This window comes from Schistocerca americana, chromosome 6 (assembly GCF_021461395.2).
Source record: "Schistocerca americana isolate TAMUIC-IGC-003095 chromosome 6, iqSchAmer2.1, whole genome shotgun sequence".
Lineage (NCBI taxonomy): Eukaryota > Metazoa > Arthropoda > Insecta > Orthoptera > Acrididae > Schistocerca > Schistocerca americana.
In genome coordinates, this window is record NC_060124.1 from 647,445,022 (window position 1) to 647,462,956 (window position 17,935).

Sequence of the window (17,935 nt, forward strand, 5' to 3'; positions counted from 1 at the left end):
GACCCTCTTGGTCCTTTTTTTTTTTTTTTTTTTTTTTTTTAAAAAAACCTTTGCAATTTGGGTGAGTTTATGTTCAATCCTTGCACCCAATTTACTCTTTCATCTACCTACTTTTTTTCAAGTCAAGCAGAACGATATTTATGCCCATTGCTTAATACCTGTTTGTATAACTTACAATGCTGGTATTTATGAATTTTTTAGCATTTGACTCCGGAAAGACCATTTTTCTTTGTAGTGAGGTCTTGCCAACAGCAAATTTTCTGGATGGAAAGTCGCTCAATCTGCTCATATACTTTAAAATTTAAAAGTAAATCTAGCAATGCTAGAATGTATACAAAATACTGATATACCCATTTTCAAGTTGTTGTTTAAAGATTCGCGACTTTTAAAACTTACGTAGATTATCTTTTTGATGATAGAACTTTACATAAGAAGTTATTAAGAACATTGCGAATATCACATGATGAACAATTGAATGACTAAAGCAATGTTATCAACCCTCATTCATTGACACATGTAATAAATTCATCGAAACAGTGAAGTTCAGAGCTGTTATAAAAATTTCTGAAATTAAAAGTATACATTGCCTAATGAATGTATTATTTTGATGTGAAAGAACACAATAATTATTATTTTTGGAATGTAATAATTCACTATGGCTTCATTTTAATTCTAATAAGTTTCACACTGTAATGAAACATTGTCTAAATGCCTCTCTCTCTCTCTCTCTCTCTCTCTCTCTCTCTCCCCCTCTCATTTGTAATAACTTACCACTGTTATTTTGTATTAGTATTGCAGTCATTACATTAAAATTGGCTATATTGATTCTGCAATTTATACTATTATGTTATTGCTAAGAATTGATTTAAAGAATAAACGTATATATTTATTTGTAAGATATTGTAAATTTATACCACTGGAACTCTTTCAAAATATTTGATTGCGTAATACTGCCAATAAATACAATGACTTTCTTTCATCTGTTTATAATTGTAATAGATGTTGGACACTTTGACTCCAAGTATGTTATACAGAAACGCAGTGATTTTTTACAAAAGGCAAAACTATGTGTTCGAAGAATTGTGGAGAGGAGGGTACGTGATGTATTTTAAGTAGGTTATAAAGAGTAACTATAACAACAAAAACAATAAATTATTGATAAATTTATTTAATTGAATAGATAAAAAATCTACTCACCAAGCGGCAGCAGAACATACACATAAAAGACAGTGGCTCTTCCAGACAGAAGCGTTGAAGGGGAAGGAAGAAGGGTAAAGGAAAAGGCCTGGAGAGTTCCATGAAAAGGTGTAGATTTTGGGAAAGTCACACAGAACTGCGGATCAGGCGAGAAATAGAAACGACACATGTCATATACCAGCTATTATGTAAACACTGTTCAGCTTTCTACATCTGCATGACTACCACCAAATTATCAGTTAGTATAAATGGGCATAGGCGTAGTGTATATACTGGGAACTCGCAATATCCTGTTGCAGAGCATGCTCTTCAACATGGCATACGTGACCTCAGCACTTGTTTCACCACACATGCCCCCTGTATTCTTCCGCCAGACACCAGTTTCTCAGAACTCCGCAGGTGGGAACTAGCACTAAAACATGTCCTTGGTTCTCACCACCCACCTCGCCTTCATTTACGTTAATTTCTCCTGTCTCAGCTATTCTTCATTGTAATTACTCTGTGCTTCACTCCGTTTTAGCTTTCTACATCTTTCATTGTCTTTCCCGTCTGTTTTCACTGCCCCCTCCCACAGCTGTTGCATACAATACACTTAGCTTCTCACTCTTATTAACTCATGTACAGTTTTAGTTGTAATCTCTGTCTTGCATATTACCCTGTCTTCCACCTTTAAGCTCTCAGGTTTCCGAATCTTGCCCGATGCACTCCCCAACAATTAGTCTCTCCTTCTCATCCTGTACGGTAAGTCACCCATGACCCATGTTTCTGGGTAACTTTACCAAAATCTACCCCTTTTTTTAGACCTCTCCAGTCCTTTTCCTTCACCCTTCTTGCTTCCCCTGCAACCCTTCAGCCTGAAGAAGGAGTCACTGGCTCCAAACGCTTGCCTATCACAACAGTGTTTTATGTGTGTGTTCTGCCATTGCTTGGTGAGTAGATTTTTTATCTATCGAATTAAATGATTTTATAAAGAGTACCTGTGTGTGATGTTTTTATTGGATACAACTTGTTATAAACAAAACTTATTTTTACCATTTAATATGTTTCCAGATATTTACCAGTGGTAAAGATGAAATTGGGTTGATTGTACTTGGTTCTGACAAGACACAGAATCCACTTGGTTACCCAAATGTGAGTGTGGAATTTCCTCTTGCACTGCCTACATGGCAGATGATATCCTTTGTGGAGAAAGCTTTACATGAAAGTGAAATAAAAACAGATTGGATAGATGGTGTTGTTGTTGGCATGCAAGTCTTGAAAGATGAGCTAGAGTAAGTATTTAAAGCTGTCTGTTTCATGGCATTCCTGGAACATGTTCCAGAATGTGTGTTACACAAATCACAGTGACATAGTTGTGACTTTATAAACTTGAATCAATATGTTTTTGTAATGAAAAAGAAACAGAAGGCACAATACCTGCAGAAATAGGATTTTTTTTTGTGTGATTTTACTGTATGATGTTTTTTACAGTTTTTCAGCTCAATAATTAAGGAGGTATTGATACAAGGCTTTGCCAAAAACCCATCTGTCACCTACAATTCCAGCCCTGTCACTGGCATTCCGTACCCCACAATATGACTGGGCCACTATGAAAGCAGCCACATCATTGTCAAATTCACTGAAACTACTGCATAGCAATTTGCTTGAGTATGGCTGCAGTTGTGGTCTTCTGTTTGGTTTAAGCACTGCATCAATACCTTCTCTTTATAGCACTCAGAGGTCACAATCTGCGACTGTTTTTACAAGTGGCAAGAGAACTTTTAATCTAGTTGCTTGTTTTGTCACTGACAGATGCAAATATTTTAGAATGTAGTGCCTTATGTATATCTGTTAGAATAGCCACAAGGTCTGAAAGTTATTTTCAAATGATTGAGCTCTTCTACAGAGTATTGAAATTCACAGATACTTCCAACCTGGTCCACCAATGTCTTACATACTCCTCTTCCTCCATGGATTGTTTCCAGCATTTGGAGATGAAACATTAGGAAGCAAAACGTGCCTTATAACCAAAATCTAATGAACATATAATTAAATTAAACAAAGATGTAATGTTGCACTCTCAGGTAAGACTGATCTTGAATGCAAAGCCAAAGTGGAAATTAAATGTACGCTGCAACATTCATCTCAGTTTTTGTTATTGAAATTATTCACAGTGCCATAGGGAGAACTGAGTTTATGTGTTTTATAGAGTCAGATACACACTGTGGCACAGGGTGCTGTCCGTTATTCTCCTGACTATGATGTCCAGGAATGGTAGTCTTCCTTCTTCTTTGGTCTCCATAGTGAATTTGATTTTGTGGCGTGTGGAGTTCAGATGTACAAAGAAGTCAAGAAGTTTGTCTCTTCCATGAGGCCAGATGACAAGTGTGTTACCCACATAACAGAAGAAGAAGAAGAAGATGGATTTCCATTTGGATGACATCAGGGCCTCTTCCTCGAAGTGCACCGTAAACATATTCACAATCTCTGGCCAGAGTGGGCTGCCTATTGCGACTCCATCTGTTAGCGGGAGGGGGGTGTGCCACGAGTCAGTGAAGTGGGAAAGTTGACCAAGTAATATGCGTGACGTGTCATACCTCGACCGATATTGAGAACAGAATAAAAAATTCAGAGGCATTACTTTTCAGCACTCCCATGCATATTCTGTATGCAAGAAAGCAGGTTTCTCATTCAGAAATTCTATTTCAGTGTTGGTTGTGTACACAAAGACCATGTTATACATAATGGAAGAAGGAGAAATGTTTATCAGCATTCCAGATTTGGCAGTGGCAGGCTCATGGTCTGGTGAGACTCTGGTTTATTGTTTCACTATATTGCTGCTTGCATTGCTCAGAATCTCATTTTGTGCGAACATAGAATTGGTAGGTTCAGGAGGGCCATGCTAAATGCCTTGCAGGGCCTCCGTAGTGCCATCCAACTAGCACCTGAGAGGGCAGACAAGTGTTCGCTCATGCGTACATGATCCTGCAGTGAAGTTTTGTACATTTAGTCAGGAAGTGGGCTTGTATACAGTGAGACAAGTATCCACACATACAATGTGATGGCATCTGGAGCAGCACAGACTGTCAAGCCATTAATGCAGCTCTAGAGAGAGTTGAACTGACAGCGGTGCAACTGACAACAATGCCAGACACAGGAATGGCACTGTGTCATTGTATCAGATGAGTCTCGGTTCTGCAACATCGTCACAATTGATGTACTTGCTTGTGTGTGGAGGCTCTGATGCCAACAGACCTGGCCAGATTGTACCTGTCATTCACATGCAGGTCCAGCATGTGATGTGATGGTATGGGGTGCAACTGGATACATGTCACAACCTCTGGTTCACATAGCCAGTAATTTGGACAGCAGCCATTGCATTTGTGTTTTGTTAAGGCCTATCGCTGTACCCTATTTTCAAGGGCTCTGTGATGTTATCTTTTAACAGTATAATGCAAGACTTTACATCACCTGATCTGTACTGAGCTACCTCAATACAGAGAGTGTTCCACTGTTGCCGTATCCAGCATTTCCTTCAAATCTGTCACCTGTGGAGAACGTCTGTTCACAGGATGCCAAGAGATGGGTATGCCACCAGTCGCCAGCCACCAGTCACCAGCTACTACAGTTGAAGAACTCTGACATATGACATACAGTTGAGTAGCATGAAATGATGTACCCACGGCTGTAATCCAACCTCGATTTAATATCCAGTGTGATGAGAGCTGTTCTGCTGTTCCAGTTTCAATACTGAAATTCATATATTATTTTTGTGCTGTCCTAACCAGACTAGACTGTGGTGTCATACAGCATAAAATATCTTACAATGTGTTGAATCAGTGATGAGAAGTGTAGAACAGCCAGCAGGGGAAAGATGTTGACAATGAGACAGCTTTTATGTAGAACAGCAGTACAGTGTTTCACAGTGCATAATGCTTCCGCAGATTGAGAACAAAATGTGTGGTTTGCTTTCATCCATTTTCACAAACATAGCCTTGAAAAATAATGTTGACATTACTGTGCATTTCACTCTGAGGCATATTGCACTCTGAGAATGTTCATCGAATTCAGTTACTTTGTATTATATTTCAGCAACAGTGACATAATAGCAAATTGGACTGTATGAGTTTTTATGGATTATTTTTCCAGAGACACACTACCATTTCTTCAGATTTATTTAATTTGGGTATAAATCCTTTCCAGCATATATGCTGTACACAAAATGTTGAACATAAAATGTAGCTATCTGCTGATTTAACATCTTGCTGAGTATACCAGTACAATGTTTTGTTGTAACAAACAGTTCAATGTATTTTACACACTTATAAACTTATTTATACAGTTATAGTAATTTATACTATTACATTAATGTTGTACCTTAATGTTCTGGAAGATGATATTATAAGGAACGTCATACTTTTCCTGGATGATAGAGTTGTCTATAATGAATTATTGCCTGAAAAAAATCTGCACAAATTTGAGTCAGATCATAACATTTCAATTTGGTCCAAAGATAGGCAACTGAGTTTAAGTTTTCAGAAATGTACATTGGAGCACATCACAAAACAAATAAAAGACAGTATTGTATGACTACATTATCAAATAATCACAGTTTTTATTGGTCAACTCATACAAATATCTGGATGAAATGAAATGGTGACATAGACTCACTTGTAGACAAAGCAGAATGCAGACTTCAATTCATTGGTAAGATACTGGAAAATGCAATCAGTCTATAGAGGACATTGCTTACAAAATACTTGTGTGGCCCATTCTAGAATATTGCTTAAGTACGACCCATAACAAATAAGGCTAATGGCAGACATTGAATGTATACAAAATAGTGTAGCATGATTGATCATAGATTTATTTGATGCATGGGAGAGCATCAAGAAGCTACTAAAAATTGGAAATGCCAGACAAGTGAAGATAGACGCCAAATATATGACAAAACCCAACTTATGAAATTTCAGGAACCTGTATTAAGCGAGGTATTTAGGGATTATACAATAACTACATATGTATCACTCCTATAGGGACCATGAAGGCAAGATTAATTACAGCATGCACAGAACCATTTAAAGAATCATTCTTCCCACACTCCACATGAGCATTGAATGGGGATAAACCATAATGTGTGGTACAACAATGTACTTTGTCGGACAAACCCACAGTGGTTTATACAGTGTGCATGGAGACATGGAATCAGTTGACAGTAGCTGGGTAATGGTTCATATTGATTCCCATTTCCCTGTTGCAGTAGGTGATCTTATGCCTCTAATTATTTTTTCATTGCTAACTTAACTTGCATTCTCCAATTCAGTTTATTAACCCTTCTTATCTCTTTGTATTAGGGCAAATGTACAGTTAACTTTTAAGGAATTTGTATTTTCAATTTATCAACTGGAGTTTTGTTTCATATGCAGCAACAATGTTACAAATTATTTGTTTCAGTTTCTTTAGAATAATTTGCTGTTTCACAGGTGCCTTGAAGAAAATAAAAGATCTCGAAAGTGTCTTAATGACACCCGATGGCCTCATGTTGACAAGACAGCTGGTTGCCTTGCAGAGGGCAGGGCTTGACGGTCTGAACATCAGCTTAGACACCCTGCAGTCCCAACGCTACAACCAGATCATGAGGAGGAAAGGCTGGGAGCGTGTCATGGCTGGCATAGATCTAGCCTTGCAACTTGAATACGAACCTGTGAAGGTATTACTAGTGCAGCTGTCATCGCATGCAGACATTCATAAACAAAAGATATAAATCTGTTGTTAAGAATATCAATACAAGAATCACCACTTTAAAGCAGTACGCCCTCACCCTCACCCCCATCCCCGCTCCCACCCTCACCGCTGTCTCCACACTGCAGCTGTAAGTGAAGGAAGGTATATTAAGACAGAAGAAGTAAATTTTAGCTGACGATGCTAACAGTTTCGTAGTTTATACAACATAAAAAAGTATGGCTTGCAAGTTTACCAATTATTGTCAACATGAGGCCATCGGTTGTCATTAAGACACTTTTGAGATCTTTTATTTTCTTCAAGGCACCTGTGAAACAGGAAATTATTCTAAAGGAACTGAAACAAATAATTTGTAATTGGTATCTTATATTTTCCTCCCAAGAGAGCATTATGAAACTGAAGATCTTTACAGTTTCTCTTTTTTTCTTTTGTGTCTTTAGTTTAAAATAAGTATCCTCTATTGTGGTGCCATTTTGAAAAAAATACTCGATTGTTTGGAAAAATTATTCTTAATTCTATAGTCACACTTTTGTTGTATCTAAGTACTACTGGTTTCAGTAGCAAGTACCAGCATCAGTTCATCTTATTATCAAAAATTTCTTTGCAAAATAAAAGCTGACCACTGTGGCCAAGCGGTTCTAGGCACTTCAGTCCGGAACCGTGCTGCTGCTACGGTCGCAGGTTCGAATCCTGCCTCAGGCAGGGATGTCCTTAGGTTAGTTAGGTTTAAGTAGTTCTAAATTTGGGGGACTGATGACCTCAGATGTTAAGTCCCATAGTGCTTAGAGCCATTTGAACCATTTTGCAAAATAAAAAGCTTCTGTACAACTGCAAACTAGACATACCATTTTCAGGGTGCAGTTCACATCTATTGAAAGCACAACAGTGACCTTTACTTTTAGTAGATAAGACACCTACTGGGGTAAGTGACTTGATGACTGCACACAAGAAGTTGTCATTTATTCCATATGTAGCTACCATGTAGATTCACTTTTTTCGTATTTGTTTGTCCTTACTCTTCCAAAAGGTTAAACCTTGTCTCTGCAGCCACAGCTTCCTCTCTTCAGCAGTTGTCTTCATCTCCATGTGTGAAGAAAATCCCATTCATTGATCACATTGTTTAAGTAGGATGTTCTCAGTCATCCCCTTGTTTTCTTACCTATGATCTTGCCTTCAGAAATGTTTTTTAAAAGATTATCGTCTCCAGTTAAGTGTCCAGTGTATTTTGCTTTGCCCTGGCCTATAACTTTCAGTGGTTTTTTCTTCTCTCCTATTTCCTTTAATTTTTCTGTCAATGCAGCTAGTTCTTGTACTTCTCCTCCAGAACTACATTTCAGCAGGTTTGAGGCGAGCGTCCTTTGGCTTTTCTAATGTACAGATTTTGCATCTGTGTGTCAGAACACTCCACACAAAGGTCTTTACAAATATTTTGTTAATGTGGAAGCTGATATGTTTATTCAGTTGCAGCTTCTTCTTATTTTGGAAGGAATTCTTCACCTGTGCTATTCTTTTCTTGAATGTCTTGAAATATTGATTGTTTTCTTGCAAAAAGCTACTGAGATATTGAATTTCAGTTGCTTTCTTGAGTTTCTCATTGTCTGTTCTTGTGTCAGTCCTACCTCCACCTCCTTTCTTGTCTGTAGCCATAACATTTGTCTTCTTTGTATTCATTTTTAGCTTTAGTTTTACCATGTCTAGATTTAAGGCCTGAAACATTTTATTTAGTTCCTACTTTGATTTACTATTGTGATGTCATCAATCTGCAGTGTATATGCATGCAATTAAGTTTCCATATCGACATCATGCTCCAAAAACCACCTAACTGTGTGTGGCAGGGGGTACGTCTCATGCCACCAACTGATCCCCTCTGCCTTGTTCCACTTGTGAACAGTGCCTGAGAAGAGTGACTGTCAGTACACTTCTGTATTATCTCTAACTTCTCAAATTTTCTTCACGTGATCATTTCGTGAATTGTATATGAGAGAAACTATTATGTTGTCAGACTCTTCTCGGAAACTACTCTCTCGAAATTTGGGTAGTAAATCTTTCCGTGATGCACAACTGCTCTCTTATGGCATCTACCACTGGAGTTGCTGAGCATCTCTGTAATGATCTCACAGTGACTAAATGATCCTGTGACAAAACACTCCGCACTTCGTTGGATCTTCTTTCTCTCTTCTGTCAGTCCTACTGGGTAAGGACACAGGGGTAATTTGCATTCACTTAAGATTCTTCCTGTGGATGTTAGTCTGGCATCTGCTTTTCTATTGCAGTTTTATGTGGTCATTCCACTTTAAGGTTGCTCTGGATAGTTACTTCTAGATATTTTATGGTAGATTCTGTTTCCAGCAATTTGTCATTAATAGTGTAGTTGTACAGTATTGGATTTCTTTTCCTGTGTGTGTGTGTGTGTGTGTGTGTGTGTGTGTGTGAGTGATATGTTACATTTATTTATGTGCAGGGTCAACTGCCAGAGCCTGCATCATTCACCAATCCTCTGCAGGTCATTGTGCAAATTGATACTGCCTTCTGTTATTGCTACTTTCTGATGGACAAGTGAGAGTACCTGTGAACAATATTAAGGAGCCTCTGACACTTTCTACTGGATCATTTATATTCATTGTAAATGTAATGGTCCTATCACATTTCCTTGGAGTATTCCAGAAATTACCTTTTGATTCTTGTCATCTTTTCTTTGTTGTTGTTATTACTTCCTTGATGAAAATATTAAGGAAGTAAGGTGATAGAAGGCACCCGTCTCTCACTGCCCTTCTGGTTTTCCTTCTTTCATATCCGGTTCAGTACTCTGACTTTTGTATATACTCAAAATCAATCATCTGTCCTTCCACTTTGGACATTACTTTAAGGAATGATGATATAATGGTAATCTGTTTAATAAACAATATTTTAACGATACACTTTGCTTTCCAATCATATAGTGGCTTGATGATGGAATTTGATACTGAAATTAGTAATCATTAGACAAAATAAAAGTGAAGCTATAATAAAAGAAAGTAATATTTTGGATCATGTCAGTTGTTGTTCCAAACAACAGCATGTCAGAAATAGGTTCAAATGGCTCTGAGCACTATGCGACTTAACTTCTGAGGTCATCAGTCACCTAGAACTTAGAACTAATTAAACCTAACTAACCTAAGGACATCACACACATCCATGCCCGAGGCAGGATTCGAACCTGCGAACGTAGCGGTCACTCAGTTCCAGACTGTAGCGCCTAGAACCACACGGCCACTCCGGCTGTCCAGGAATAGGTACTAAATTATTTGTCCGCTGATGACTTCACAGCTTAGAACACTAAAACGCAAATGTTAATTGTTTGTTATGTGCCCTGGTAGAGTTCACAACTGATTACAGTTCACGATTGGTTGTTGGAGATTGGGCGTTACTCACATAGTGTATTTAGTGCACAGTGCAGAAAAAGGCAGTGTCCAGAAAAAAAAACAAGTGTAAAGGCAAAAGTTTCATGACAGGATGTTGTGTCACCATACTTGGAAGACAATTATAGCCAAAGACAGAAATTTAAAAGAAACTGGCTCATTTGAGCTGCGGAGACCTAGTTGAGGATTCTCAGTAGATAATTGTTAGCACAGTAGAATTTATAAAGAGACAATGTCAGTTCATGTGAGGGAAGGTTGATTGGTAAGTACCTATCAGCTTTTTCATAAAACTCACAATTTGAAGAATACACATCAAGGAAAAGGTATAAGTCCAACAGTGTCAAATCTAGACAATAATATCGATCATCCAGCAGTTTTGCAAAATCCCCAGTTGTACTTACTTTACTTACTTACTTACTTACTTACTAACTTACTCAGATTTGCTGTGTACCATACAAGGAACTGGTTTCACAGAGTTCACTCGATCAGCTGCCAAGTTCTCACCTTCCTCCAAGTTTGTGTCCATGCATTGAAGATTCATTGCAAAAGTTCCAGGTGTTAAAAGGTCTTCCTGTACATCTGTATCTGTCCATTGATTTCCACAACAGTGTTGATTTTGGGATTCTTCCACCTTACATGCGTAGAACATAACCTGCAATCTTCAGTCTTCTTTCAACAATAATTACGTGCAGGCTGTGTAGACCTCGTATTCTCAGCACTTCATCGTTTGTAACTTGGTTGGGTTAACATCTTCAGAATTCATCTCTAGCATTGTTGGTGAAAAATATGGAGACTGTGTGCTGATTTTACTGATATTTTCCAAGTCTCACACATATAAATGATAAAGGAGTACAGTCAAAGCTTTGTTGACATATTACAGACCTAATTGCCATATGGACCGATTTTCCAGTTCTGCTGGTGATTTCTGCATCTGTGACCTCATTATTACATATAAAGCTAACGAGATATGGCAATCTGTCAACATCTTGTAGTATCTTCTATTGCACTGTAATCAGGGAAGAGACGAGTAATTTCCACTTACTTTGCACATTCTGTTTGTGCAATTGAAAGGATACCAAATAAATTAAAAGGGTGGTGCACAAAATATGTCAAAACTCAGCTGCAGAAGCAATGAAAAAAAGCATGTCAAAATTTAAAAGAATGCAAAATCTCCAAGATTAGCGATGTTTTACTGAAGCTCGAAACTTAGGGTGGGTTTCAGTGCAAGATGTGTTTAATACTTCCCATAGTGAAACTTCATTTTGAAATCTGGAAGAAAATCCAAAGAGGTTCTGGTTGCATGTGTAGTACACCAATGGCAAGACACAACCAATACCTTCACTGCTCAATAGCTGTGGTAATGTTACTAATGACAGTGCTACTAAAGCAGGGTTACTAAACACGGATTTCTGAAATTTCTTCACCAAAGACAACAAAGTAAATATTGCAGTATTCAAATCAAGAACAACTGCAACTGTGAGTAACTTAGTAGTAGCTCTCCTCAGTGTAATAAAGCGGTTATGTTTCTTTCAGAGAATGCTGATACAATAGCTCCTTTAGAAATCATATATAGCTGCTCATTTGATAAAGATCCATACCTAGAGACTGAAAAGTTGCACAGGTCACACCAATGCTCAAGAAAGAAAAGAGGAGTAATCTATTAAATAGCAGACTCATATCACTAATGTTGATTTGCATTAGGATTTTGGAACATATATTGTGTTTGAATATTATGAATTATCTCAAAGATAATGATTCATTGATAAATAGCCAAGATAGATTCAGAAATATAGACCTTTTAAAACACAGCTAGCTCTTTAGTCACACAAAGTAATAAGTGCTGTCGTCTGGGGATCTCAAATTTATTCCATATTTGTAGATTTCCAGAAGACTTTTTGAAACAGTTCCTCACAAGCATTTTCTAATCATATTGTGTGCCTATGGCGTATTGTCTCAGTTGTGCAACTGGATGTGTGGTTTCCTGTCAGAAAGGTCACAGTTCATAGTAATTGATGGAAAATCATCAAGTAAAACAGAAGTGATATCTGAAATTCCTCAAGGAAGTGTTGTAGACCACCTGCTGTTGCCGATCTACATTAACAATTTAAGAGAGAATCTGAGCAGTCCTCTTAGATGATGCTATCATTTACAGTCTTGCAAATCATTTACTGTCTTGTAAAGTGATCAGATGATCAAAATGAACTGCAAAATGATTTAGGCTACGTATCCATATGATGCAAAAAGTGGTAACTGACCTTAAATAATAAAAATTGTTATGTCATCCGCATGAGTAGTAAAAGGCATCTACTAAATTTTGGTTACATGATAATTCACGCAGATCTAAAGGCTGTGAAGTCTACTGAATACTTAGGAATTACATTTACAAATAACTTAAATTGGAATGCTCACATAGATAATGCGGTGGGAAAGCAAACAAAAGACTGTGATTTAATAGTAAAACATTTAGAAGATTAGGATTACTAAAGAGACTATCTACAACTATACTTGTCTGTCCTCTTTTGGAGTATTCTGCATGGTGTGGGATCCTTACCAGATAGGACTGACAGAGGACATCATTTAAAAGTTCAAAGAAGGGCAGCTCATTTTGTATTACTGGCAAACAGGAAAGTGCATGCCACAGATATCGCATGTGAATTGGGGTAGCAGTCATTAAAGCAAAAGCAATTTGCTGGAGCAGGTTCTTAAAATTTCAATCATCAACTTTCTCCTCCGAATGTGAAAATATTTTGTTAGAGCCCTCTTACATAGGGAGAAATGATCATTGTAATAAAATAGAGAAATCAGAGCTTGTACGGAAATATTGAAGTGTTTGTTTTTCCTCAAATGCTGTAGGGGAGTGGAATGGTAGATAAAGAGGTTGAGGGTGGTTCTCTGAACCCTCTGCCAGCATTTAATTGTGAATTACAGACTAGTCATGCAGATATAGATTATGTAGATAGGCTTTCAATATTGTGCACTGATTCTCTAATTTTATACATTGCTCAAATACTTTCGTGGCGCTTTGGAGTGACCCCTTTAAAATAACACTTTACCAGTGTTCTTAATATGTATTTTGGTAACCAGGTTGATAAGAAGTTACAACAATCCTCTCTTATTACTCCCCAGTTTTGGGTTTTATTAATGAACAAAATCGCCACAGTGTTCCATAACAATTACGGGCTGAAGTTTCCTGCTGATGGAACCAATATGATTTTCTGTGTTTCTGAGCATACAGGTTGTGTACGCTGTTTGGAGTCTGGTGTATGCTGAATCAAATGTTTTTATTGTTGTGATCTTCCATCTGAAGATTGGTTTCATGGAGTTGACCATGCTAGCCTATCCTGTGTGACCCTCTTCACCTCTGCATAACTACTGCAACGTACAATAAGTTGAACTTGCTTACTGCAGTCAGTTTTTGGTCTCCTACAGTTGTTACCCCCATTATATTCACAGAGGACCACATATTGTGGAAATTGCATATTGTAATGTAGGATGCAATAATAACGTACGGAAAGTTTCTGTTGAAAATTACGAATTATTTAGGAATAAAGGAGATGGCTCACCAAAAGGCAGAAGCACTGTCTCATCGATAGGCACACGAACAAAAGGTATGTAGAATGAGATTTTCACTGTGCGGTGGAGTGTGCACTGATATGAAAATTTCCTGGCAGATTAAAACTGTGTGCCGGACCAAGAGTCGAACTTGGGACCTTTGCCTTTCATGCGCAAGTGCTCTACCATCTGAGCTATCCATGCACGACTCACAACCCGTACTCACAGCTTTACTTCCACCAGTACCTCGTCTTCTACATTCCAAACTAAAAGGTACGTTGCTTGGCGAGCTTCCAGAATGCACTTTCTTTTTCTAGCTGTAGGGAAAACATGAGCACGAGCACACTTTCACACACACACACACACACACACACACACACTCACACACACACACTCACATGCGCATGCACGTCTCCTTATTTTGTGGTCGCTCAACTGCCAGCTCTTTACTGGCCCACGGTGAGTGTTCTGGAGTGAGGTGGGGCTTTAGAGTGGGGTAGGATGGGGTGGGTTGAGGCAATGTGAGGAATGGAGAGAGATGGGAGGGGTTTGGAGGGAAGCATTTAGTGGCTCGTGGGAGAGTGGGGAGCCATCTGTGGGCTAGCTAGGGGTGCAGGTAGAGGGGTCAGGTGATAGACAGCTGGGTACTCATAGACTAGGGTGTGACGTGAGATAACAGCACACAACTAGCTGATTGCGAGGGGGGGGGGAGAGGGGGGGAGGGGCGTGTGTGTGTGTGGGGGGGGGGGGGGGAGGGGGCTGGGAGTTAACTTGGATTTAGACCAGGAAGCAAAGGATGTGCTGTAAGTATGGCTACGAAAGTTCAGTATTCTTAAATAAGATCAGCTGGTGCCAATGTATTGGAAAGTAACTGGCACACAAAGTGCAATTGTGGCTCCTTTTTCTTTATGAATTTTAAATAGTCTGCAGAGCAAATTGAATTAGGAGGATCAGGCATTTGTGTGGGTCTAGGAAAGTAAATTGTAGGGCCAGATAAAAGGCGCGCAAGACAGGAGGGGTACTACTGCTCATCACTGCTGTATCGTGCTACTAGTACGTGTCTGTGTGAGTGCACCGAGAGTGGTGTTGCCGTACTTGCGTCTTTAAATTGGTCACCGACTGATCATTGCAGGCTGGCTGCTGGAGGCCATCTCTGGGAGCCAAGCGTGCCGTGCGGTCCCTGCCATGCCATCTGCTGGCGACTTGCACATATGTAAGTGTGGAACAGTGCTGACTGACTCTCTGTGTGATTCTAGTTTGTAATGTGCACATCAGCGTTCTGTGTCTTGTTGAGTCCTTAGAGGCATATTGTTCGGAGGTTATTATTAAAGCCATATTTGTGCGACTTGGATCACACTTCAGTATTACTTGGTTAGTACATCACCACAAACATAAGGACCAGGGATGTACATGCTTTGACAGTTTGCTACGTCTCTTTCTTCTAGGACTGACATGGTAGCTGCCTTGCATTTCTTAATGACTCTGACCTTGTCAACCACAAACCGAATCGTAGTACAGTCATGATTTCCCTGAAGAGATTACATGACAGCAGAGACTTGTAAAATTGTGTTACCCATTTCTCTAGCCAGTGAAGATTCATTCTATACCTTCAGATACAGTGTCATGTAGGAGTAGAACAGCAAGAAATACGTAGCTCCTCTAACAGTAATGACAGTTTATCACCTCCCAACACTACATGTGCCAATGTTTCAGTGCATTTTTGAATATGTTTGTTAACAGATTCATCAACACAAGAAAAATTTATGATCTCAGTAGCATCTTATTTCTTAACTCATACTTTACTATTCATCAGAATCTTCATCGCTGCTCTTTAATTCGTCAGAGCTCCCTGCTGTACTTTGTTTTATTTCATAGTCAGAATTAGTTGAAATACCACATATCGTATTTACTCAAATCTAAGCTGCACTCAAACCTGAAAAATGAGACTCGAAATAAAGGAAGGAAAAAAAAAAATTCCCGAATCTAAGCCGCACCTGAAATTTGAGACTCGAAGTTGAAGGGGAGAGAAAAATGTTAGGCCGCACCTCCAAATCGAAACAAAGTCAGTCCATTGTAATATGAGACACAATTTAGTTCGAGTGAATGACGATACAGCTACAGTAGTTTGGTTCGAGTCGTAAGCGTAGCACTTAAGCTTTACCAGGTAGCCATTGCTATGCGTCAGGCGCTCCGTCCGTATTTATACTGGTACCCTTCCTTTTTCACGTGCTTCATCTGGTTTGAATCGATTGCTTATTTTGCTTTGATCTGATAAGTGCCATTTTCCTTGTTATAGGCGTTTATGTCACTCTAAGCTGAAAATGCATTACTGTACTGTGTCATGCATTGTTTGTCACATTCTGATAGTGCGTGTTTCCAGCCTTTCGTCGCTCGCGGCATGGCTTGCTTTTGTGCACGCTACCGCCGCTTACAATTAAAAAAAAAAAAAAAAAAAAAAAAAAAAAAAAAAAAAAAAAAAAAAAAAACAACGAGAGAGAGAAATTGTCTCATTAGCAGAACAATGGCAAGAGACTACTATTTCTTGTTACTTACACTGCTGCTTTCTTTGATAATGATCAACAAGAACCAAATAATAGACTGCGTATGATAGAACATGTTCTGAACGAGAGTTAGGCGAAAATTTTTCTCCATTTGAAAATTTTTGCGGCCGCTTCTTTAGTACATCAAATTCTGCACAGAAATTAGAGTCATCTTAGATATAAAAATCTAGTCAGTTGCCATGCTTCATTTCTGACTGTATCACTATTAGGCATAAGAATAATACGAATATAAACATGACACGATACGTATATTCTTCCGCATTTGCTGTTGTCTCACTCTAGTTTCGTAGTTTATTAGGCAGACAGGATTTAAATAAGATAGCAGCAAACACGAAAGAATACGTGGCAAAATGTTTATATTCGTATAACTCTTATGATGAAGAGAATACTGCATGTGATTCACATTTCATCAGGTTCCTATTAGCAACCATCTCTTCTCACAGGTAGGAAAACATTCAGAACGTAGAGTTGGCCATATTGACAAACATCCCAAACAGTCTTGCCAGTCGGATTTTCGTAATACATTGAAGTTCTGCTACATTCGAAGATGAACAATACGGAATTTGTATTTACTTCTTTGGATAATGTATGAAAATTGTCTTCCACCTTTTTTTTTTTAATTTATTTACTGACGCAGAGGTTTTGGCGCCAGTATTTATCTTTGTGCCTGTGTAGCGCTACATATATTCGACGGCAGAAGTTAGTTGTTTCAGCACCTACTGACATTTTTCAGAACTTCCACTTGCTTTGCACTCGATTCTAAGCCGCAGGCGGTTTTTTGGATTACAAAAACCGGAAAAAAAGTGCGGCTTGGATTTGAGTAAATACTTCTTAAGTATTATCTTTCAAGTCAACACCTGCTAATCTGTGAGACCGAAATGATGAGCCATACTACTCTATTTCACTGTGCCTGTTTGTTTCATTTGTATAACATTTTATTCCATCATAGATGCTGCACTTACAGTTTCATATATGCATTGCAGCAGCAGACACAATAAAAGTAGCAATCAGCAGTGCTTAGTTTGTTGAATGGGTAAAAAATATGCCATTGTCCCAGTTCCACATATCCCCAAAATTTGATTCTGCCAAATTCTGTACTCTCTGAAATCGAATGTTTAATCCAAAGATGAAAGTGAACAAGTTTGATGCAGTATTGCTAATATTGTTTATTACGCATCTTGCTGAATGAAGAGCATACCGTGTCTTTTCTGAAAGGTTTGGAGAAGTAACGCACATACCAGTTTTCTAAAAACTTACATTGAGATTGTGCTCTCCTTCCTCTTGTACAAATTAGTAGAGCCCTTCGGATTACTCCACAATATGCCTCTTGGCAAGGTGGTAACGACAGTATTATGAAAAGGATAGATTGGCACTCACTGTATAGTGTAGATGTTGTGTTGCTGGCAGGGGGGGGGGGGAACACCACCTATTAAACACGTAAGCTTTTGGTGCAAACGCCCCCCCCCCCCCCCCCCCATTCCCACACACACACACACACACACACAC

The 17,935-nt window shown here is 38.6% G+C and overlaps 1 protein-coding gene across 1 annotated transcript in view; it reads left to right on the top strand.

Annotated features, from left to right (window-relative positions):
- Positions 1 to 17,935, top strand: part of LOC124620367 (molybdenum cofactor biosynthesis protein 1-like) — an 83,104-nt gene that overhangs the window by 20,403 nt on the left and 44,766 nt on the right. The window contains exons 2-3 of the mRNA XM_047147037.1: positions 2,248 to 2,468; positions 6,631 to 6,886. Of these exons, the coding sequence (XP_047002993.1) occupies positions 2,248 to 2,468; positions 6,631 to 6,886 (477 nt within the window). The remainder of the gene's footprint in view (positions 1 to 2,247; positions 2,469 to 6,630; positions 6,887 to 17,935) is intronic.